The sequence below is a fragment of the Microcaecilia unicolor genome, chromosome 11 (genome assembly GCF_901765095.1).
Source record: "Microcaecilia unicolor chromosome 11, aMicUni1.1, whole genome shotgun sequence".
Taxonomy (NCBI): domain Eukaryota; kingdom Metazoa; phylum Chordata; class Amphibia; order Gymnophiona; family Siphonopidae; genus Microcaecilia; species Microcaecilia unicolor.
In genome coordinates this window covers 102,986,240-103,003,087 of record NC_044041.1, presented here as the reverse complement: position 1 = coordinate 103,003,087, position 16,848 = coordinate 102,986,240, and the positions used below count along the sequence as shown (strand labels likewise).

Here is a 16,848-nt window from a genome sequence, read left to right as displayed (position 1 = left end):
TACGTTGCAGCATTAATCCAGTACCTCTGAAAAAGAGCACCTTAAGCACGTTATCCTTATAAAAGTTCCCAAGCCTACAAGCCTGGGGCAATTTCTATGCAAATTCATAGTATGAGTGTTCAATGCAAGCAATCATTTTTGCCAGGTATGACGTGCACTTGACCTGTACTCCCACCTTTTCATCTTTCCCCACTGATAATTTGTTTTTAGGAGGATGGTGGGAGTACAGGGTGAGTGCATTTCTTGCCTAATATGTTCTAACACCTTCCCACCCTACTTCATCCTTGTGCAACCTTCCACTCTACATCTCTTCCTCACTCCATCCTAAAGTTCATGCTTTCAGGCAGTGGGAGTGCCAGATAGTAAAACAGAGAAATGTAAAATCATTTTATTAAGCCTTTTATTAACATAATCTTACAAGTTGTTTTAACACTAGGGAGAGATGACATTCTCTATTCAGATATGAAAGATATATAACGGTGAGCCATAATAGTTATTTGTGGTGACATGTCAGTCAAAGCGCCATGCTATCAAGGAGCCAAGTAATTAAAACAAAAGTACTTGCTCGTTCATTGAACAGTGTTTCAAAATCCATCTAGTAAATAGTGACATCCAAGTTTCCTGGGTGCAGTTCTATATGCCTCTGTCAGGGACGTAGCCAGACAACAGATTTTGGGTGGGCCTAGGCAAAAAGTGGGTGGGCACCAAGTCCCCGTCCCCCCCCCGCCAAAAAAAAAATATATATATCTCAGCTGGCGGGAAACCGCTTCTTTCCATCTTGGCAGTCTGCAGCAGGTATGCGCTGAAAAATGAGCATACGCAGGTGCCAGTATCATGGAGACTAGCGTTTTCGTTACCATCTGGAGGAAGTCTTCAGCTGGCCGAGCTTGGGATCCACACCAGCTACCACTAAATGTGTGCTACTGTTGGGTGGGCCTGAGCCATAAATGGGTGGGCCCAGGCCCACCTGTGGCTACGCCACTGGCCTCAGTATTACAAATTACCTCACATGAATTGTGGGAATTTTTTTTTTTAATTCATGTAACTCTTTGATCACAACACATCTGTAGGAGCCAGAATCTACCTGGGATCCAATAAGGTTGACTGAAAAGATACATGTGCACTGTGGTATTATAGCAGGATGACGGGGGATAGGTAGCTTCTTATTCACAACCACTGCTGGCTGAGGTATGATGTGCCTTTTGGAATAATGAAAATTAAATAAGCTGAAATTGATATATAAAATCTGTGTGTGTATGTTACCACTTTTTTTCAATAAATTCATAAGCTAAGCAACTGTATGATTATCGGACAATGGCGTGCCATGTATTACCTGTACTTGGCTAAACTCTGTTCTCTCAGAGGAAGTATTGGGGGCCAGTATTCAAAAAGCTGGCAAACAGGTAACATATCTGGATACAGTTATATGCGTAAGCTATTTGTATGTTGAGTAGGACTCGGATGTAAAAGTCGACCACTGTATATATGCATATAAAGTTATGCGCATAAATTTATCCACTTAAGGCAGACTTTTGCACTTAACTTTATATGGCAAGCACTGAATATCAGCAGTAACGGCATAAAGCTATATTATAAACACCCAGGAATACCTGCAACTTTGCCAAAGTATCGGGGACCAGTATTCAAGAAGGTGGCAAACAGCATATCTGGATACAGTTAAATGCTGAAGTTATCTATATGTTGAGCAGGACTTGGATGTAAAAGTCAACCACTGTATATATGCATATAAAGTTATTCACTTAAGTTTATCCAATTACGGCAGCCTTTTATCACAATCAGACTTTTGCACATAAGTTTATATTATAAACACCCAGGAATAGCTGCAGCTTTGCCTCCGCTTAGTGGTTAGATTTTATCAAGTTCTGTGCATACGGAGCAGCATTTTTTTTTTTTTGTTACATTTGTACCCCGCGCTTTCCCACTCATGACAGGCTCAATGCGGCAGGCAATGGAGGATTAAGTGACTTGCCCAGAGTCACAAGGAGCTGCCTGTGCCGGGAATCGAACTTAGTTCCTCAGTTCCCCAGGACCAAAGTCCACTCCTCCACTCCACCATTTCAGAAAGGATGTTCAAATTGGGATTTCCTTAGTGTCCTCACCAGCCCATACCTTTTGGTTGTGCCTGTCCAACTGCATATGGAGTCTGAGAACACAGAGTTGTCACCTGCCCTATAATGGCACCATGCAGCTTCAGGTATTCTCTGTCTGTTTCAGATGGTGAAGCGTGAACAATGCAACTTCTGAGCTGATCTAGTCTGTTGGGTTCCTGAGCCAGTTAAAGAGCTGAGTCTCCAGTAAAGCAGAGGCTAGCCCTTTTGGGTTTTAATACCATTGCTGTGGAGGGGCGGTTCACCCAGAGAAATCTGAGCCCCCCTTCCCCCCCCCCCCCCCCCCCCCCCCCCCCCCCCCCCCCCCCCCCAACAAACAAAAATCTCCACTGTTCCACTTCTTTTTGTTGCTTCTATGTGTTTTTTTCTTTTTGGGTTTTTTTTTTTGTTATTGAAAAGCACCCACTGTTGGGTTTTAGTCATTTTTGGAGGAACAGAGTAAGACAAAATTCTTAACATTACTGTGGAAGTGAGCTGCTAATTGTTTTTGGGGAGGGAGGAAGGACTCTGTATTAGGTGCCAGCATTCAAGGGAGCTCATGGGAAAGGGGGGTGGGTTGCAACTTAACATCATGGAGGTGGCACTGTTATTTGTTAGGTGGTGATAGCAGAAGCAGACCCAGCAAAGTGAAACGAAGCGCTGCTTCCAGTTCAGCAGGTGCCACAGTTGTTCGGGTTTATCTTCTCTTACAGAAAGCAAAGGGAACCCTGTGGGACGTAGGCAAAGTAGCATAATCTGGTCCAACAGGGAGACTTGCCTGAACCAACCTGCATTTCTAAGAACATTAGCCATACTGATCATACCAGTGGTCCATCATGCCCAGTATCCTGTTTCCAGATGTGGCTAATCCTGGTCACAAGTACCTGGCAGAAACCCAAATTGTAGTAACATTCCATTCTATCAATTCCAGGGCAAGCAGTGGCTTGGGGTGGGAAGCACGGTGGTGGCGGCCATGATTAGTCCATAGTCATTAAAAGGGAAGGAGGCAGAATAAATGAACCATTATAATAGGTAACAAAAGGCTTAACATCAAACCCCTCAGTTACATTAGCCATCTCCCACCCTATCACCCAGGGGTTGCTGAAAAACCCCAACTTCTTTAAGAGTAATGACCTTTTAACCTATCAGTTCTAGCACCACAAGAAAATGACACTAGTAAGAAAATCTTCAGGAATCATACTGTTTAGAATGTTTTAAATGATGCAGGCCAAAAAGTTTGTTCAAGCCCAGAGAGAGAGCCAATGAAGCACAGTCAAAAGAGATACATGTTTGAGCTTTTTACTTTTAAAATATAACCGTACAGCTGTGTTTTGTACAAGTTGTAATTTTAAAAAAATAAAAGATCACTAATTCCCACCATACAACAAATTGTAATAGCCAAGTTGTGCCAAGATGGTGGACTGCACCAACAAAACAAAATGAATTTCATGGAAAAATGGTTGAACAGATCTTAATTGTTTAATCTTAAAAAAAAAAAAAAGCTTTTCTTGACTATTTGCAATTCGAAAGTTAAAGGAGAATCTAGTATGACTCCTAACACCTTTGAGGATGTGTCAATAGTGAATGAGGTGTTCTTGTTTATGCAGATTGTTAAAGGAAAAATTAGATGTTGGTTACTTAACCATAAAAGTTTTGTTTTAGCAGAATTTAAGTAAATTATGACTGACCCCAATTATTTTTCTGTGCAGTTTAGTATTTTCTGTAATGACACTGCAACATCGGGAAGTAGTTCCTGTTAAAATTAAAAGTATCACCTGCATAAGAATAAAGGAATGCACCCTTGCCTAATTTTACCAAATTCAAAAAAACTCATAAAGACATAAAACAGTATGGTGGACATTTTATCGCCCTGCTGGCGGAGGGCTGGTAATCCCATACCTCTCAGGCTTCTCCTGCAGCTTTAGGAGTTTGTGGCTTTAGAAGTAAATAGGGAAACTTCTAATGTAAACATATCTTCAGGAGATCCCCTGTAGAATAATCTGATTTTTCTGCTGACTTTGTTTTATTACCTCACAAGATTTATATGCTGAAAAGCACAAAAAGTTCCAAAAGCTCCTAAGAGGGTTGGAACTCAGAATTTGTGGTGTCTGCTGTATATTCAGACTGGGGGTCATTCAGTGGAGATGAGAACTTTCTTCAGAGGGAGCCATTAGAGGAAGATGTGTTTCCATTAAGCAAAGGAGATGATCTCTCTGTGGTAAGATTATTTTGTAGAGATGAGCTTTCTCTGGTAATCACAAGATCTTTAAGAGCCTTAAGAATTGCACCTTCTGCAATCGGGAAGTGTATAAAAATGCTACAGTTGTAGGAGTTCTTATTTTAGAAAGAATTAGAATGTCTTCTAAGACTTTTCCTATTCAAGCTGTTCAGGCCTTTTTATTGTCTCAACTGGACTCTTTGTTAGTTCCAGAGAAAAAGAGGAAATTCAGACAACCCAAAGTGAATTTTTCGGTAATGGCTGTTAATAAGAAAACAGCCATTCCGGAAGAGCAGTGCTGCTCAATCCAGTCTTCGGGGCACACCCAGCCAATCAGGTTTTTAGGATATTCACAATGCATATGCATGAGAGAGATTTGCATGCACTGTCTCCATGGTATGCAGCTCTATTTCATGCATATTCATTTTGTATATCCTGAAAATCTGACTGGCAGGGTGTGCCCTGAGGACCAGATTGAAAAGCTTTGCAATAGAGGGAGGCACTGCTCTCAAAGACATCCAGGGCTGTAAATGGGAATCCTTGCCAAAACAAGTATCTGACGTTTCAGCGCTGGGTCTCCGAGTGGCTATTTCTAGTTCTGTGTTTCCAGGGCCTGTTTTTGTTGGGTCCAAAAGAACCAAATAATCTGGAAGAAGGGCCAAGATGGTTTGCAGGATCCTGCCTGTCTGAAAGCGGGATTAGTTTCTATAACCAATGCTCTTTCCTTAGTCAGCAGCAGATGAATCCAGAAACCTATGGGTTGTGTTCATCTGGAAGCAAGGCGCAACCACAAAACTGAAGGAACACTCAATCCCTTTGAGAGTCAGTGGAACGAAAAAAGGAGTAGGGTAGGCTGGCTCTTTCCAAACAGCAAGGGAGACATTTGTACAATTATAAGTCTTTATTAAGAAACACCAAGCGACTCGACACAGCTGCCATGTTTCGGTGCCAGAGCACCTGCCTCGGAAGTCTTGTGATGAAATTAACTTATGTTTTCAAGGTTTAATACAAAGAGAAGGCAAATGTTGTTTTCAAGGTCTAGCACAAAAGAAAGCAAATATGATCTTTCAGCATGCCTACCTAACAGCCTTGGTATGGGAAGAAACAATATACCATCTTTCAGAACCGATAGGCACTTCACCTTTGCACTTGAAACAACAGAACAGCAGAGATCCACAGCACCCACATGTTGCTTCAAGTGCAAAGGTGAAGTGCAGGTGGATGGAAGAGTCCTTAGTCTCCTGGCTTTGCTGGTTCAGTGTAGCTGGGGACGACTGGTTGTGTGGCATCAGCTTTGAGGGGTACATCTGGTCACCCCAGGTCCCTACCCCACCCCATATCCCTCTCTCTTGTCCTCCTTCCTCACATTGTACCATGTTGGCGTCTTTGTGACGGTTTGAACTTTGCGGCAAATTTATTATTCAGCGCCCAATTTGCTATTGCCCTGGATGCAGGCTTCCTGGAGCCGAAATGCCTTGTTCCCTATTCAGTGGGCGTCGGGAACTAGATTGATGTGTTTCCAGCATTGCGCTGGTGCGATGTGAAATTGCCTTTCTGCTAAGTAAAAGGGCTGCTGTTTCTTGTCTTGTTTTCTATTTTTCCATACAATTTTCCTTTTAATTAAAATTTAAAGAAAATTGAAATCAGTATATTCCCTAATTTTAATTACAAAAGTTTTTAAAAAAATAATTAAAAAAATGCATTCCGGTTCAAGAGGCAGATGATTATTTCAGAATTTGTGCTGCAGATCTGAAATAGCTTGAGGCTATAAGAGATCTCTTAGCCGATACATTACATTGATGATGCCTCAACGCTGCATGTGTAATTCAGACAATATATGTTTTCTACCATTGATGCTCATCTAACACACTTCTTTTTTTCTATTACATTAATTGTAGAGAGGTGTGGTAGCCGTGTTAGTCCACTTTTAAAGGTAATCAATAGAAATAAAACATGGAAAAGAAAATAAGATTATACCTTTTTTATTGGACATAACTTAATACGTTTCTTGATTAGCTTTCAAAGGTTGCCCTTCTTTGTCATATCGGAAATAAGCAAATGTTGGTAGATGACAGAATATATAAGTGGAGGAGTAGCCTAGTGGTTAGGGTGGTGGACTTTGGTCCTGGGGAACTGAGGAACTGAGTTTGATTCCCACTTCAGGCACAGGCAGGCAGCTCCTTGTGACTCTGGGCAAGTCACTTAACCCTCCATTGCCCCATGTAAGCCGCATTGAGCCTGCCATGAGTGGGAAAGCGCGGGGTACAAATGTAACAAAAATAAATATATAAGTGAAACATCCACATTGTTGTGGAAGTGTTGTGTTTTTTCCCTTTCCTTGCTTGATACTAGTTGGGTTTCTGACAGCAACTTATGGCCTGACTTGGCCACTGTAGGAAACAGGATACTGGGCCAGATGGACCACTGATCTGACCCAGCACGGCTATTTTTATGTTCTTAAATTGAGCATCCTTCTCAAAGGAATGGATAAGGGTTCCAACTGGATCATAGTTGCAATGGATGGCAGTCTTTTTGGCTGTGGAGCACACTGTCAGAATTAGATGGCTCGGGGGAAACAGTTCCCCTTCAGAAGCAACCTGGTCAATCAAATGACTAGAACAGAGCGGTTCAGAAAGCTTTTGCTTTCTTTTACCAGTCTGATTCAGTGGCAGGTGGTACTAGTCATCTTTGATAATGCGTTGACTGTAGCATGTATCAACAGACAGGAAGGCCCCAAGAGTGTGGGGCTAGTCAAGGAAGTGCACCACTTGTGATGGGCGGAGTCTCACTTGTTGGCATCTTTGGCAGTGCACTTTGCAGGCACACAAAACTTTCCAGGGGAATGGGAATTCTGGAGGTCAGCCTTCATTCTCATCAGCAATTGCTGTGGTTTCCCACATCATGATCTGATGGCAACTAGGATGAATGCTACAGTTCCTCACATCAATCATTGAAAGGAACAGGGGTCAGCAAGAATTGGCATGTTACTCCAGCCTTATCCTCAAAAAAAAAAAAAATCTTCTCTATATATTTCCTGTGTGGCCGTTGCTAGGCAGAGTGATTTAGAAGATCACTTCTCAGGCCAGCTGAGTGATACTAATGGCTTCAGATTGGCCCAGGCGGCTATGATTTGTGGACTCGGTACGTATGTAGATAGAGCAACTACTTCACCTTCCTCATAGCAAAAGACTGCTGGTCCAAGTTCCCAGTGTGTTGACATAAATGTTTCTTCCCCTTCTGAAATGGGGATGAATGTTCATTTTTTTTATGCCTATCCTAGTATCACTGTAAACAGAGCCAGATCATAGCCCCATGCTATATGCATGTTCTTCAGCTTTAGACATTTGTATCCCAGCTTTGTAAAATGAGAACTTGGATTTGATTCACCACTTACCTGCTGTTGCTACAGCTTTTAAGGAAAGAGGATGTTTAAACCAGAAGGTTACATTTTCTAACTAAACCACTGGGTTCGATCTCAAGTCCCTGATGTAACCTTTTGTGAGGGCGAAACATGTCCGTGTTGGGCTTTTAACGATTTACCTATGGTTTTAGTAGTGAATAAATTGGACATTTTTTTGAAACTTTATTTTCTGGGAGTTTTGTTTTGGTTTTTTTGTTTTTGTTTTGTTTTTGTTTTTTGCTGTTTAAATAGCTCATACATGTTCAGGAAGGGTATCCTGAAAACTAGACCTGTTGATGGCCCTTGAAGGCTGGATTTGAACATAACTGATCTTAAAGAACAAGAGGCTACTTTTGTAAAGGGAAAACCAAAGGTTTTCAAGTGTTGTCATGTCACTGTTATTGTAATGTTACAGATAGATGGTGGTCAGACTGCTGCTCTTAACATCCTCTTCTCCTTCCCTAATCAGTTGAGTTTTCAGGATATCCTTATTGCATATGCAGTGTACTTTTAGTGATCATTGAACGTCATCTTTGGTCTTATCAAATTGATATGAACAAAGATAATCAATGGTCATTAATGTAATTGTTAATCATTGTTAGTGTATAATAACCCTGTGGAAGTAATTGATATTGAATATGCAGAAGCTGTTGGCATTGCCTCCAGTGTATACCAGTATCTTATACATGTTAATTAGAGAGAGCCTAAAAACCCAACTGGCAAAAGGCGCACAAAGACTAGTTGGTGCATCACTGCAATAAATAGTCTTGCACTTCTAAACTTATATACCCAAATATACTTTCTAAGCTGGCACATTTAGAACTTTTCTTAACAAATGTGGACGTGATGGTTGCCAGCTTGATATCAAATAGTAAGGGATCAATATTCAGCCAGTGGTGCTCAGTGTTTTGCTGACCGCCGCCAGCGATATGGCTGGAAATTCAATGCCAGGCCATGTCTGGGCTCTAGTATTGAATTTCTGGGTTTGCAGAGCCAGCTAAACCACCAGCTATGGCAAATCGCATAAAGATAGGACCGAGTTTTTGTGTACCTATTTATGTAGTTACCTTGGCCAATTAAATACTGAATATCACACTTAACTGGCCAAGTGCTAACTCTACCCCAGGAATGCTCCCAACGTAGCCAGTTTTGTGTTAGGCATTAAACCAAACATGTTCAGCAACACTAACCGGTTAAGTGCCACTGAAAATGAGCAGTTAACCCTGAACAAATGATTTAACTGGCTAGGAGCTGTTTCTGGCCAGTTAAATTTTAGCACTGTGTTTAAGAATGTTTAAGCAACTTCTCTGTAATTGTGGGGAGAAGTCTTGTTTAATATAGTGTTTTCATATTACCTCATACATTTCAAAAATAATTTAATTTTCATAAGCAAAGCATGCTTTATGTAACATGGCTCTTATAAAATTGTGTGGGGTTATACAAGCGTTAAAAAATAGGCGTGTGATTATTCCTACTACATGACAAAAAGCAGAGGGTAAGGTTAAGTGGCCATTTTTCTTAGTGGAGGAGGGTGAATAGTGGAGTGCTGCAGGGATCAGTACTGGGACCGGTGCTTTTTAACATATTTATAAATGATCTGGAAATTTGAAAACATGAGTAAGGTAGTAAAACACGTGCATACTGAGGACTGGGCATTCAAATGGCAGATGAAATTTAAGGTGGACAAATGCAAAGTGATGCACTTGGGGAAGAATAATCCAAATCATGGTTACCTGATGCCAGGGTCCACCTTGGGAGACAGCACCAAAAAGATCTAGGTGTCATAGACAATATGATTAAATCTTCTGCCTAGTGTGCGGCGGTGGCCAAAAAAGCAAATAGGATGCTAGGAATTATTAGGAAAGGGATAGTAAAGAATATTATAATGCCTCTGTATCACTATATAGTGCAACCTCACCTTGAGTGTTGCATTCAGTTCTGGTTGTCATATCTCAAAAAAGATGTGGACGGGTATAATCGAACGGGGGGGCGCCCAAGATTTCCTGAGGACATCCTCGCAGAACGTTATTTTTTTTTCCCTCTTTCAAAAGTACAAAAACTAGGACACTCAATGAAATTACATGGAAATACTTTTAAAACAAATAGGAGGAAATATGTTTTCACTCAACAAATAGTTAAGTTTTGGAACTTGTTGCCAGGGTATGTGGTAACAGCAATTAACATATCTGGGTTTAAAAAAGGTTTGCACAAGTTCTTGGAGGAAAAGTCCATAGTCTGCTATTGATAGACATGGGGAAGCCACTGCTTGCTCTGGGATTGGTAGCATGCAATGTTGCTACTATTTGGCTATTCTTATGTTTGTACCCTATAGTAGCAGACTCGTTCACTTCTGCAATCTTATTTTGTCTAGGAAGACCAGGGATCCTGGTGGGATCAGCTAAGATGGATCCATAGTGATACATGGAGAACATTTTTTGTTTGATGTTTTCTGATATGATAGTCGCATCCAACAACTTTGTTAGTGGCAGAAAATGACCCTTAGAAATTCATTAAGACTTCTCTCCCATTTAATTTGTCTGCATGAAAAGATCTTTATAAATTGGGCTCTTGTGGTATAGTTCCACACACTTTGCTGCTAATATATGGGACTGTTGCTGTTGTGCATCCTACCAGGGATTTATTCTGTGATGGGGAGGAGGCAAAAGGTTAATCATGATTTTCTTCTGCCTTTTTATTTGTAAAGGGCATAGTATGAAGGGGGTACCATATGAGCTACTTAATGTGCTCCTCATGAAGTCAACGCCCACTCAGTGGAAATGCAATTTTATTTACAGACTGCCAATCTTCAAACGTCCATAATCTGATTGTCTTTTATCAGTGTTTTCCCAAGTCCAGTCCTAGAGTACCCTATGCCAGTCATGTATTCAGGATATCCACAATGAATATGCATGAACTTGATTTGCATACACTGCCTCCATTATATGCAAATCAAGTTCACGTATATTCGAAACCTGACTGGCAATTGAGTGTTCCAGAACCGGACTTAGGAAACACCTATAATACAGCCAGACAGTGAAAACATACATACATATAAGACACTAATTATAAAAACATTCTTTAATTAAATATTTCTGTTATTAAAGTTGCTAAATAAATTTTGTGATAATTCTATTTTGAGAAGCCTAGACATGTTTGGTGGTATGGTTGCCAAGTTCCATAACCTAAAAATCACACTGACCTGAAACCTTATCTGAATATCGCATCACCTAGTTTTGTTGTTTGGTAGGAAAACTACCAGATTCTACAAGAGAAAAAGAATGATCACTTTTTATAAAGGTTTTGAATGTAGGAGGTAGAGAATGACACGGGGACAAAGTTTGTCCCCGCCCCCGTGGGCTCTGCCTCCGTCCCCCGCAGGTCCTGTCTCCATCCCCGTCCCCACGGGCTCTGTCTCCATCCCCGCCCCGTCCCCGCGGGCTCTGTCCTTATCTGCAGAAGCCTCAAACACATATGATTTTATATATAAAAAGGAACAGTATGCTCTGCAACTGTTATGTATAAATTACAAATAGAGAACAATAATACCAATGAGCAGCTATAATAACCCTCCTTCCCACCACCACCCTCTACCCTTCCAACCCCAACAATAGGTGATTTCTACTACACCAAAGAATCCTAATTCACACTTAAAATGTCCAGGGGTATAAAATACAACCCATTCTATATGCCCTAGAGGGGAAAAATATGCCCTATAAAGCACTGTTATGTTTTTTTAATCTGTGGATAAATAAGAAATGATCAACAACCTCAGGATTCAATCTAGCTCTCCTGTCTTCCACAGTCCTTCCTGGAATAGAAGTTGTCTTCTTAGAAGATGTGCTGGTAGCAGGATGTACAGGATCTCCCATGTAAATTTTGCTAGTTGTGGCCAGTATGTTTGCTTGTTTTTCCAAAAAATCAAAATATCTTTGTGGGCATCACTTTCACATAACAGTCCAGTTCATTAACAGGCTTCAAAGTAGAAAATGACACGGGGACAAAGTTTGTCCCCCGCCCCATCCCCGTGGGACCTGTCCCCATCCCCGCGGTTACTGCGGTTCCCCATCCCCGTGTCATTCTATAATAGGAGGTTTATGAAGTTATCATAAGGCCCTGTTTATAGGCACACTAGTGTTTTTAGTGCGTTCTAAAAATGAGCGCAGGCTAATCGTGTAGATGCCGTAGGAATTATGAGCATCTACACGGTTAGCATGCACTAAAAACGCTAACGTGCCTTTGTAAACAGGGCCCATAGTGTAATTAAATGAGATGATAGCTGCTATGGGTAAGAAGCCTTCATGGTCCTGTGCTTTAATATATATAGTAACGTAGTAGATGACGGCAGAGAAAGACCTGTACGGTCTATCCAGTCTGCCCAACAAGATAAACTCATATGTATTACTTAATATATACCAGACCTTGATTTGTATATGTCATTTTCAGGGCACAGACCATAGAAGTCTACCCAGCACTAGCCCCGCCTCCCAACCACCGACACTGCCACCCAGTCTCTGCTAAGCTTCTGAGGGTTCATTCCTTCTAAACAGGATTCCTTTATGTTTATCCCATGCATTTCTGAATACGTTACCATTTTCATCTCCCATCACCACATGAGGTTATATTCACTACCTTGATGAATCTCAAGGAGCTGCAGTGGGAACAAGAATAAATAACATAACATACCTTTAATTGCAATTACAAATTTTAGTGAAAGTGGAACCCTAAAAAATGTAATTTTAAAAAGTAATGAAAAGATAAGAAATTTAAAACAGCATGCAGAGTAGCTGTAAACAGCCGTACGGTTTTCAGAGCCTACTTAGAAAAGCAAGCCTAAAGGAAAGTAATATTTAAATCTCCCAAACTATTCTGTTTTACCTTCAATTGCTTAATCAGTATTAGAAGATGTTATGAATTAATTTTTGTGATATCTACTATAATATAACTGAGTTAAATTCAGACTTACCTGTTTTGGTATTGGATAAGTGACATACGGAGACTATGGTATTCAGTATTAAGGTGGAAAATGTTAAATTACCTTCTACTTAAGAAATAGTTTTAAATTATATCTTAATCAGATTAAAATGCCCTTGCTTTCACTCTGCCTGCACAATGCAGTTTACTGTTAGCCATATGGGCTTCTTACAATTCTATATCTGAAGAAATCTACAGGGTCTCCACATCTTAAGATAATTCGTACATGGACCCTATAAAAGATAATCACAACCTGAAAAAATCCTATATAAGTGGCACTTCTATTTTTGAAAATGTTTAAGGCAGTAGAACTAGGACATGAATTGAGGTTGAAGGGGGGGCAGACTCAGTACTAATGTCAGGAAGTATTTTTTCACGGAGAGGTTCCGCGGAATCTTAGCGGGGATTGGGTGGCTGTGCCATTAATTGGGAAACAAAATGGGAACTGGGCAGACTTCTATAGTCTATGCCCTGATCGTGACTAAATAGATAGGGATGGGCTGGACTGTAAATTTTAAGGGGCTTTGACGTTAGCTTCAGAACTTAGTACAAGAACAGTGCTGGGCAGACTTCTATGGTCTGTGCCCTGAGAAAGGCAAGGACAAATCAAACTCAGGTATACAAATAAAGTATCACATACAGTGGGGGAAATAAGTATTTGATCCCTTGCTGATTTTGTAAGTTTGCCCACTGACAAAGACATGAGCAGCCCATAATTGAAGGGTAGGTTATTAGTAACAGTGAGAGATAGCACATCACAAATTAAATCCGGAAAATCACATTGTGGAAAGTATATGAATTTATTTGCATTCTGCAGAGGGAAATAAGTATTTAATCCCTCTGGCAAACAAGACCTAATACTTGGTGGCAAAACCCTTGTTGGCAAGCACAGCGGTCAGACGTCTTCTGTAGTTGATGATGAGGTTTGCACACATGTCAGGAGGAATTTTGGTCCACTCCTCTTTGCAGATCATCTCTAAATCATTAAGAGTTCTGGGCTGTCGCTTGGCAACTCGCAGCTTCAGCTCCCTCCATAAGTTTTCAATGGGATTAAGGTCTGGTGACTGGCTAGGCCACTCCATGACCCTAATGTGCTTCTTCCTGAGCCACTCCTTTGTTGCCTTGGCTGTATGTTTTGGGTCATTGTCGTGCTGGAAGACCCAGCCACGACCCATTTTTAAGGCCCTGGCGGAGGGAAGGAGGTTGTCACTCAGAATTGTACGGTACATGGCCCCATCCATTCTCCCATTGATGCGGTGAAGTAGTCCTGTGCCCTTAGCAGAGAAACACCCCCAAAACATAACATTTCCACCTCCATGCTTGACAGTGGGGACGGTGTTCTTTGGGTCATAGGCAGCATTTCTCTTCCTCCAAACACGGCGAGTTGAGTTCATGCCAAAGAGCTCAATTTTTGTCTCATCTGACCACAGCACCTTCTCCCAATCACTCTCGGCATCATCCAGGTGTTCACTGGCAAACTTCAGACGGGCCGTCACATGTGCCTTCCGGAGCAGGGGAACCTTGCGGGCACTGCAGGATTGCAATCCGTTATGTCGTAATGTGTTACCAATGGTTTTCGTGGTGACAGTGGTCCCAGCTGCCTTGAGATCATTGACAAGTTCCCCCCTTGTAGTTGTAGGCTGATTTCTAACCTTCCTCATGATCAAGGATACCCCACGAGGTGAGATTTTGCGTGGAGCCCCAGATCTTTGTCGATTGACAGTCATTTTGTACTTCTTCCATTTCTTACTATGGCACCAACAGTTGTCTCCTTCTCGCCCAGCGTCTTACTGATGGTTTTGTAGCCCATTCCAGCCTTGTGCAGGTGTATGATCTTGTCCCTGACATCCTTAGACAGCTCCTTGCTCTTGGCCATTTTGTAGAGGTTAGAGTCTGACTGATTCACTGAGTCTGTGGACAGGTGTCTTTCATACAGGTGACCATTGCCGACAGCTGTCTGTCATGCAGGTAACGAGTTGATTTGGAGCATCTACCTGGTCTGTAGGGGCCAGATCTCTTACTGGTTGGTGGGGGATCAAATACTTATTTCCCTCTGCAGAATGCAAATAAATTCATATACTTTCCACAATGTGATTTTCCGGATTTAATTTGTGATGTGCTATCTCTCACTGTTACCAATAACCTACCCTTCAATTATGGGCTGCTCATGTCTTTGTCAGTGGGCAAACTTACAAAATCAGCAAGGGATCAAATACTTATTTCCCCCACTGTACCATGTAAATGAGTTTATCTTGTTGGGCAGACTGGATGGACCTTAACAGGTCTTTATCTCCGTCATTTACTATGTTATATATGCCTTCTAGAAAGCAGTCATCTTAAGTTATGTATCATTTCAAAAGAAAGAAATTTGATGGACTAGGAGACCTAAGACATACTGAAAGTTTGCATCTTAAACCATGTGTTTAATGTAATGAAGTGTTATATAAATATGGGGTTTATCTTTTTTTGCTTTCTGAATGTTTGATTTGTACTTCAATTAAAAGGTTTATCCAGGGGAGTTGCATTCATCCGATTTGACAAAAGGTCTGAAGCAGAAGAAGCAATTTCAAGTTACAATGGGCATAAGCCACCTGGTTCTTCAGAGCCCATCACAGTGAAGTTTGCAGCCAACCCCAATCAAAATAAGAATATGGCCCTTCTTTCACAGCTCTACCATTCTCCTGCCAGGCGGTTTGGAGGGCCAGTCCATCATCAGGCACAAAGATTCAGGTGGGTCTATAGAAAAGATTGTGATATTAGTTGTATTGTCTTCTCTGATTTCCATCAAGCATTCCTGTTTTGTTTTGCTTTGTGTTTTCCTGCTATGACATGACATTCCCAAATGCAGGTTCACCAATAGACCTAATGTTGGTGCTGTTCAGGCCTAATTGCATTGCTTTTGAAAAATAATACATTGCAAGTTTCTGGCTTTTCCTGAAATGAAATGAAGTGAATTGATTTCTTTTCATGGACTTTCACCAGGAAAATGGAGAAGTGTCTCCTACATAGATTGAATTGACCAGGTAGTGGTCACAGAATGTCAATCAAGCAAGAGAAAAAATAATCATATACTCTGAGGATGAGAGAGAGAGAAAGTCTTCACATGTGAGTGATGTACCCTACAGAGTCAAAATGTGGGACAGGTTACAGCCTTCAGTTAGAAAGGATTCCTCCATATTGCCCACCAGTAGTATCAAAATTCATTTTTCAGCATCGGGAATTGCTTTTAAAGGAACTCTGCTCTCTTACAGGCCAATGCAGACGAGCGTGTACCACCAGGGGGAAAAGGGAAGGGAATTTACTCCAAGTACTTCCTGGTTACAAATAGACTGGGATTTCATCCTATCCTAGACTTGATGGTCCTGAACAAATAGGCAAAGGATTCTTTCCAAGCATCCTATTACTTGTGATTTGTAAAGGAGATTGGCTTTGCTGTCTGGATTTAAAGGCTACCTATACCCACATACACCCCAAGTCACAGGAAGTATCTGAAATTTCGAGTAGGAAAGCACCACTATTGGTACTGAGTACTGCCGTTTGGCCTTGCTTCAGCACCCAGAGCATTCACAAAATGCCTTGCAGTTGCCACTGCATCACTGTACTGACTGGCTTTGCTCAGGTTTCCCTGATTGGCTGGTCAAGAGTACATTAAAAGAAGGGTGCAAACAAAGCCATGCTCATGACCATGGGTGCTAGAGCTACTAGGGTTGGTCATAAATTACCTCAAGTCCTAGCTCAGTCCATGTCAAAAATTAGAGTTAATAGGAGCCTTGTTAGAAACATTCCTTCCTCGGCAATGGATAGTCTCTGAATTATCTAGTTGCAGGGATGTGGCAGTCAGCAGATTTAAGAATGTTGAGCCATATGGCCCGTAACGTCCATGTAATTCCCAAGGCAAGCCTCCGATTTGAGGCAAGCTTGATGGGCCCCGTCGCAGACCAGGGGGAACCTACAGGATGTCATGTCTGTCACGGCTTCCCTCAGGGAGGCCATCATACTGACCGGGGAGAGTGCCCTTCTAAATTTCTCAAATTCAGAAAATTCTGATGGGTTTATCCAACCTGGAGTGGGAGGCTTATGTAGATGGTTTCCCCGTTCAGGAGAAGTTACATTGCTCAACTCCAGGAGATTTATCCAACTGGAATGCTCTA

At 41.5% G+C, this 16,848-nt stretch overlaps 1 protein-coding gene across 2 annotated transcripts in view; it reads left to right on the top strand.

The window, feature by feature from the left end:
• Positions 1–16,848, top strand: part of ELAVL1 (ELAV like RNA binding protein 1) — a 108,566-nt gene that overhangs the window by 70,927 nt on the left and 20,791 nt on the right. For both annotated transcript variants that reach the window (XM_030218538.1, XM_030218537.1), the window contains exon 5: positions 15,202–15,427. In XM_030218538.1, coding sequence (XP_030074398.1) covers positions 15,202–15,427 — 226 coding nt within the window. The remainder of the gene's footprint in view (positions 1–15,201; positions 15,428–16,848) is intronic.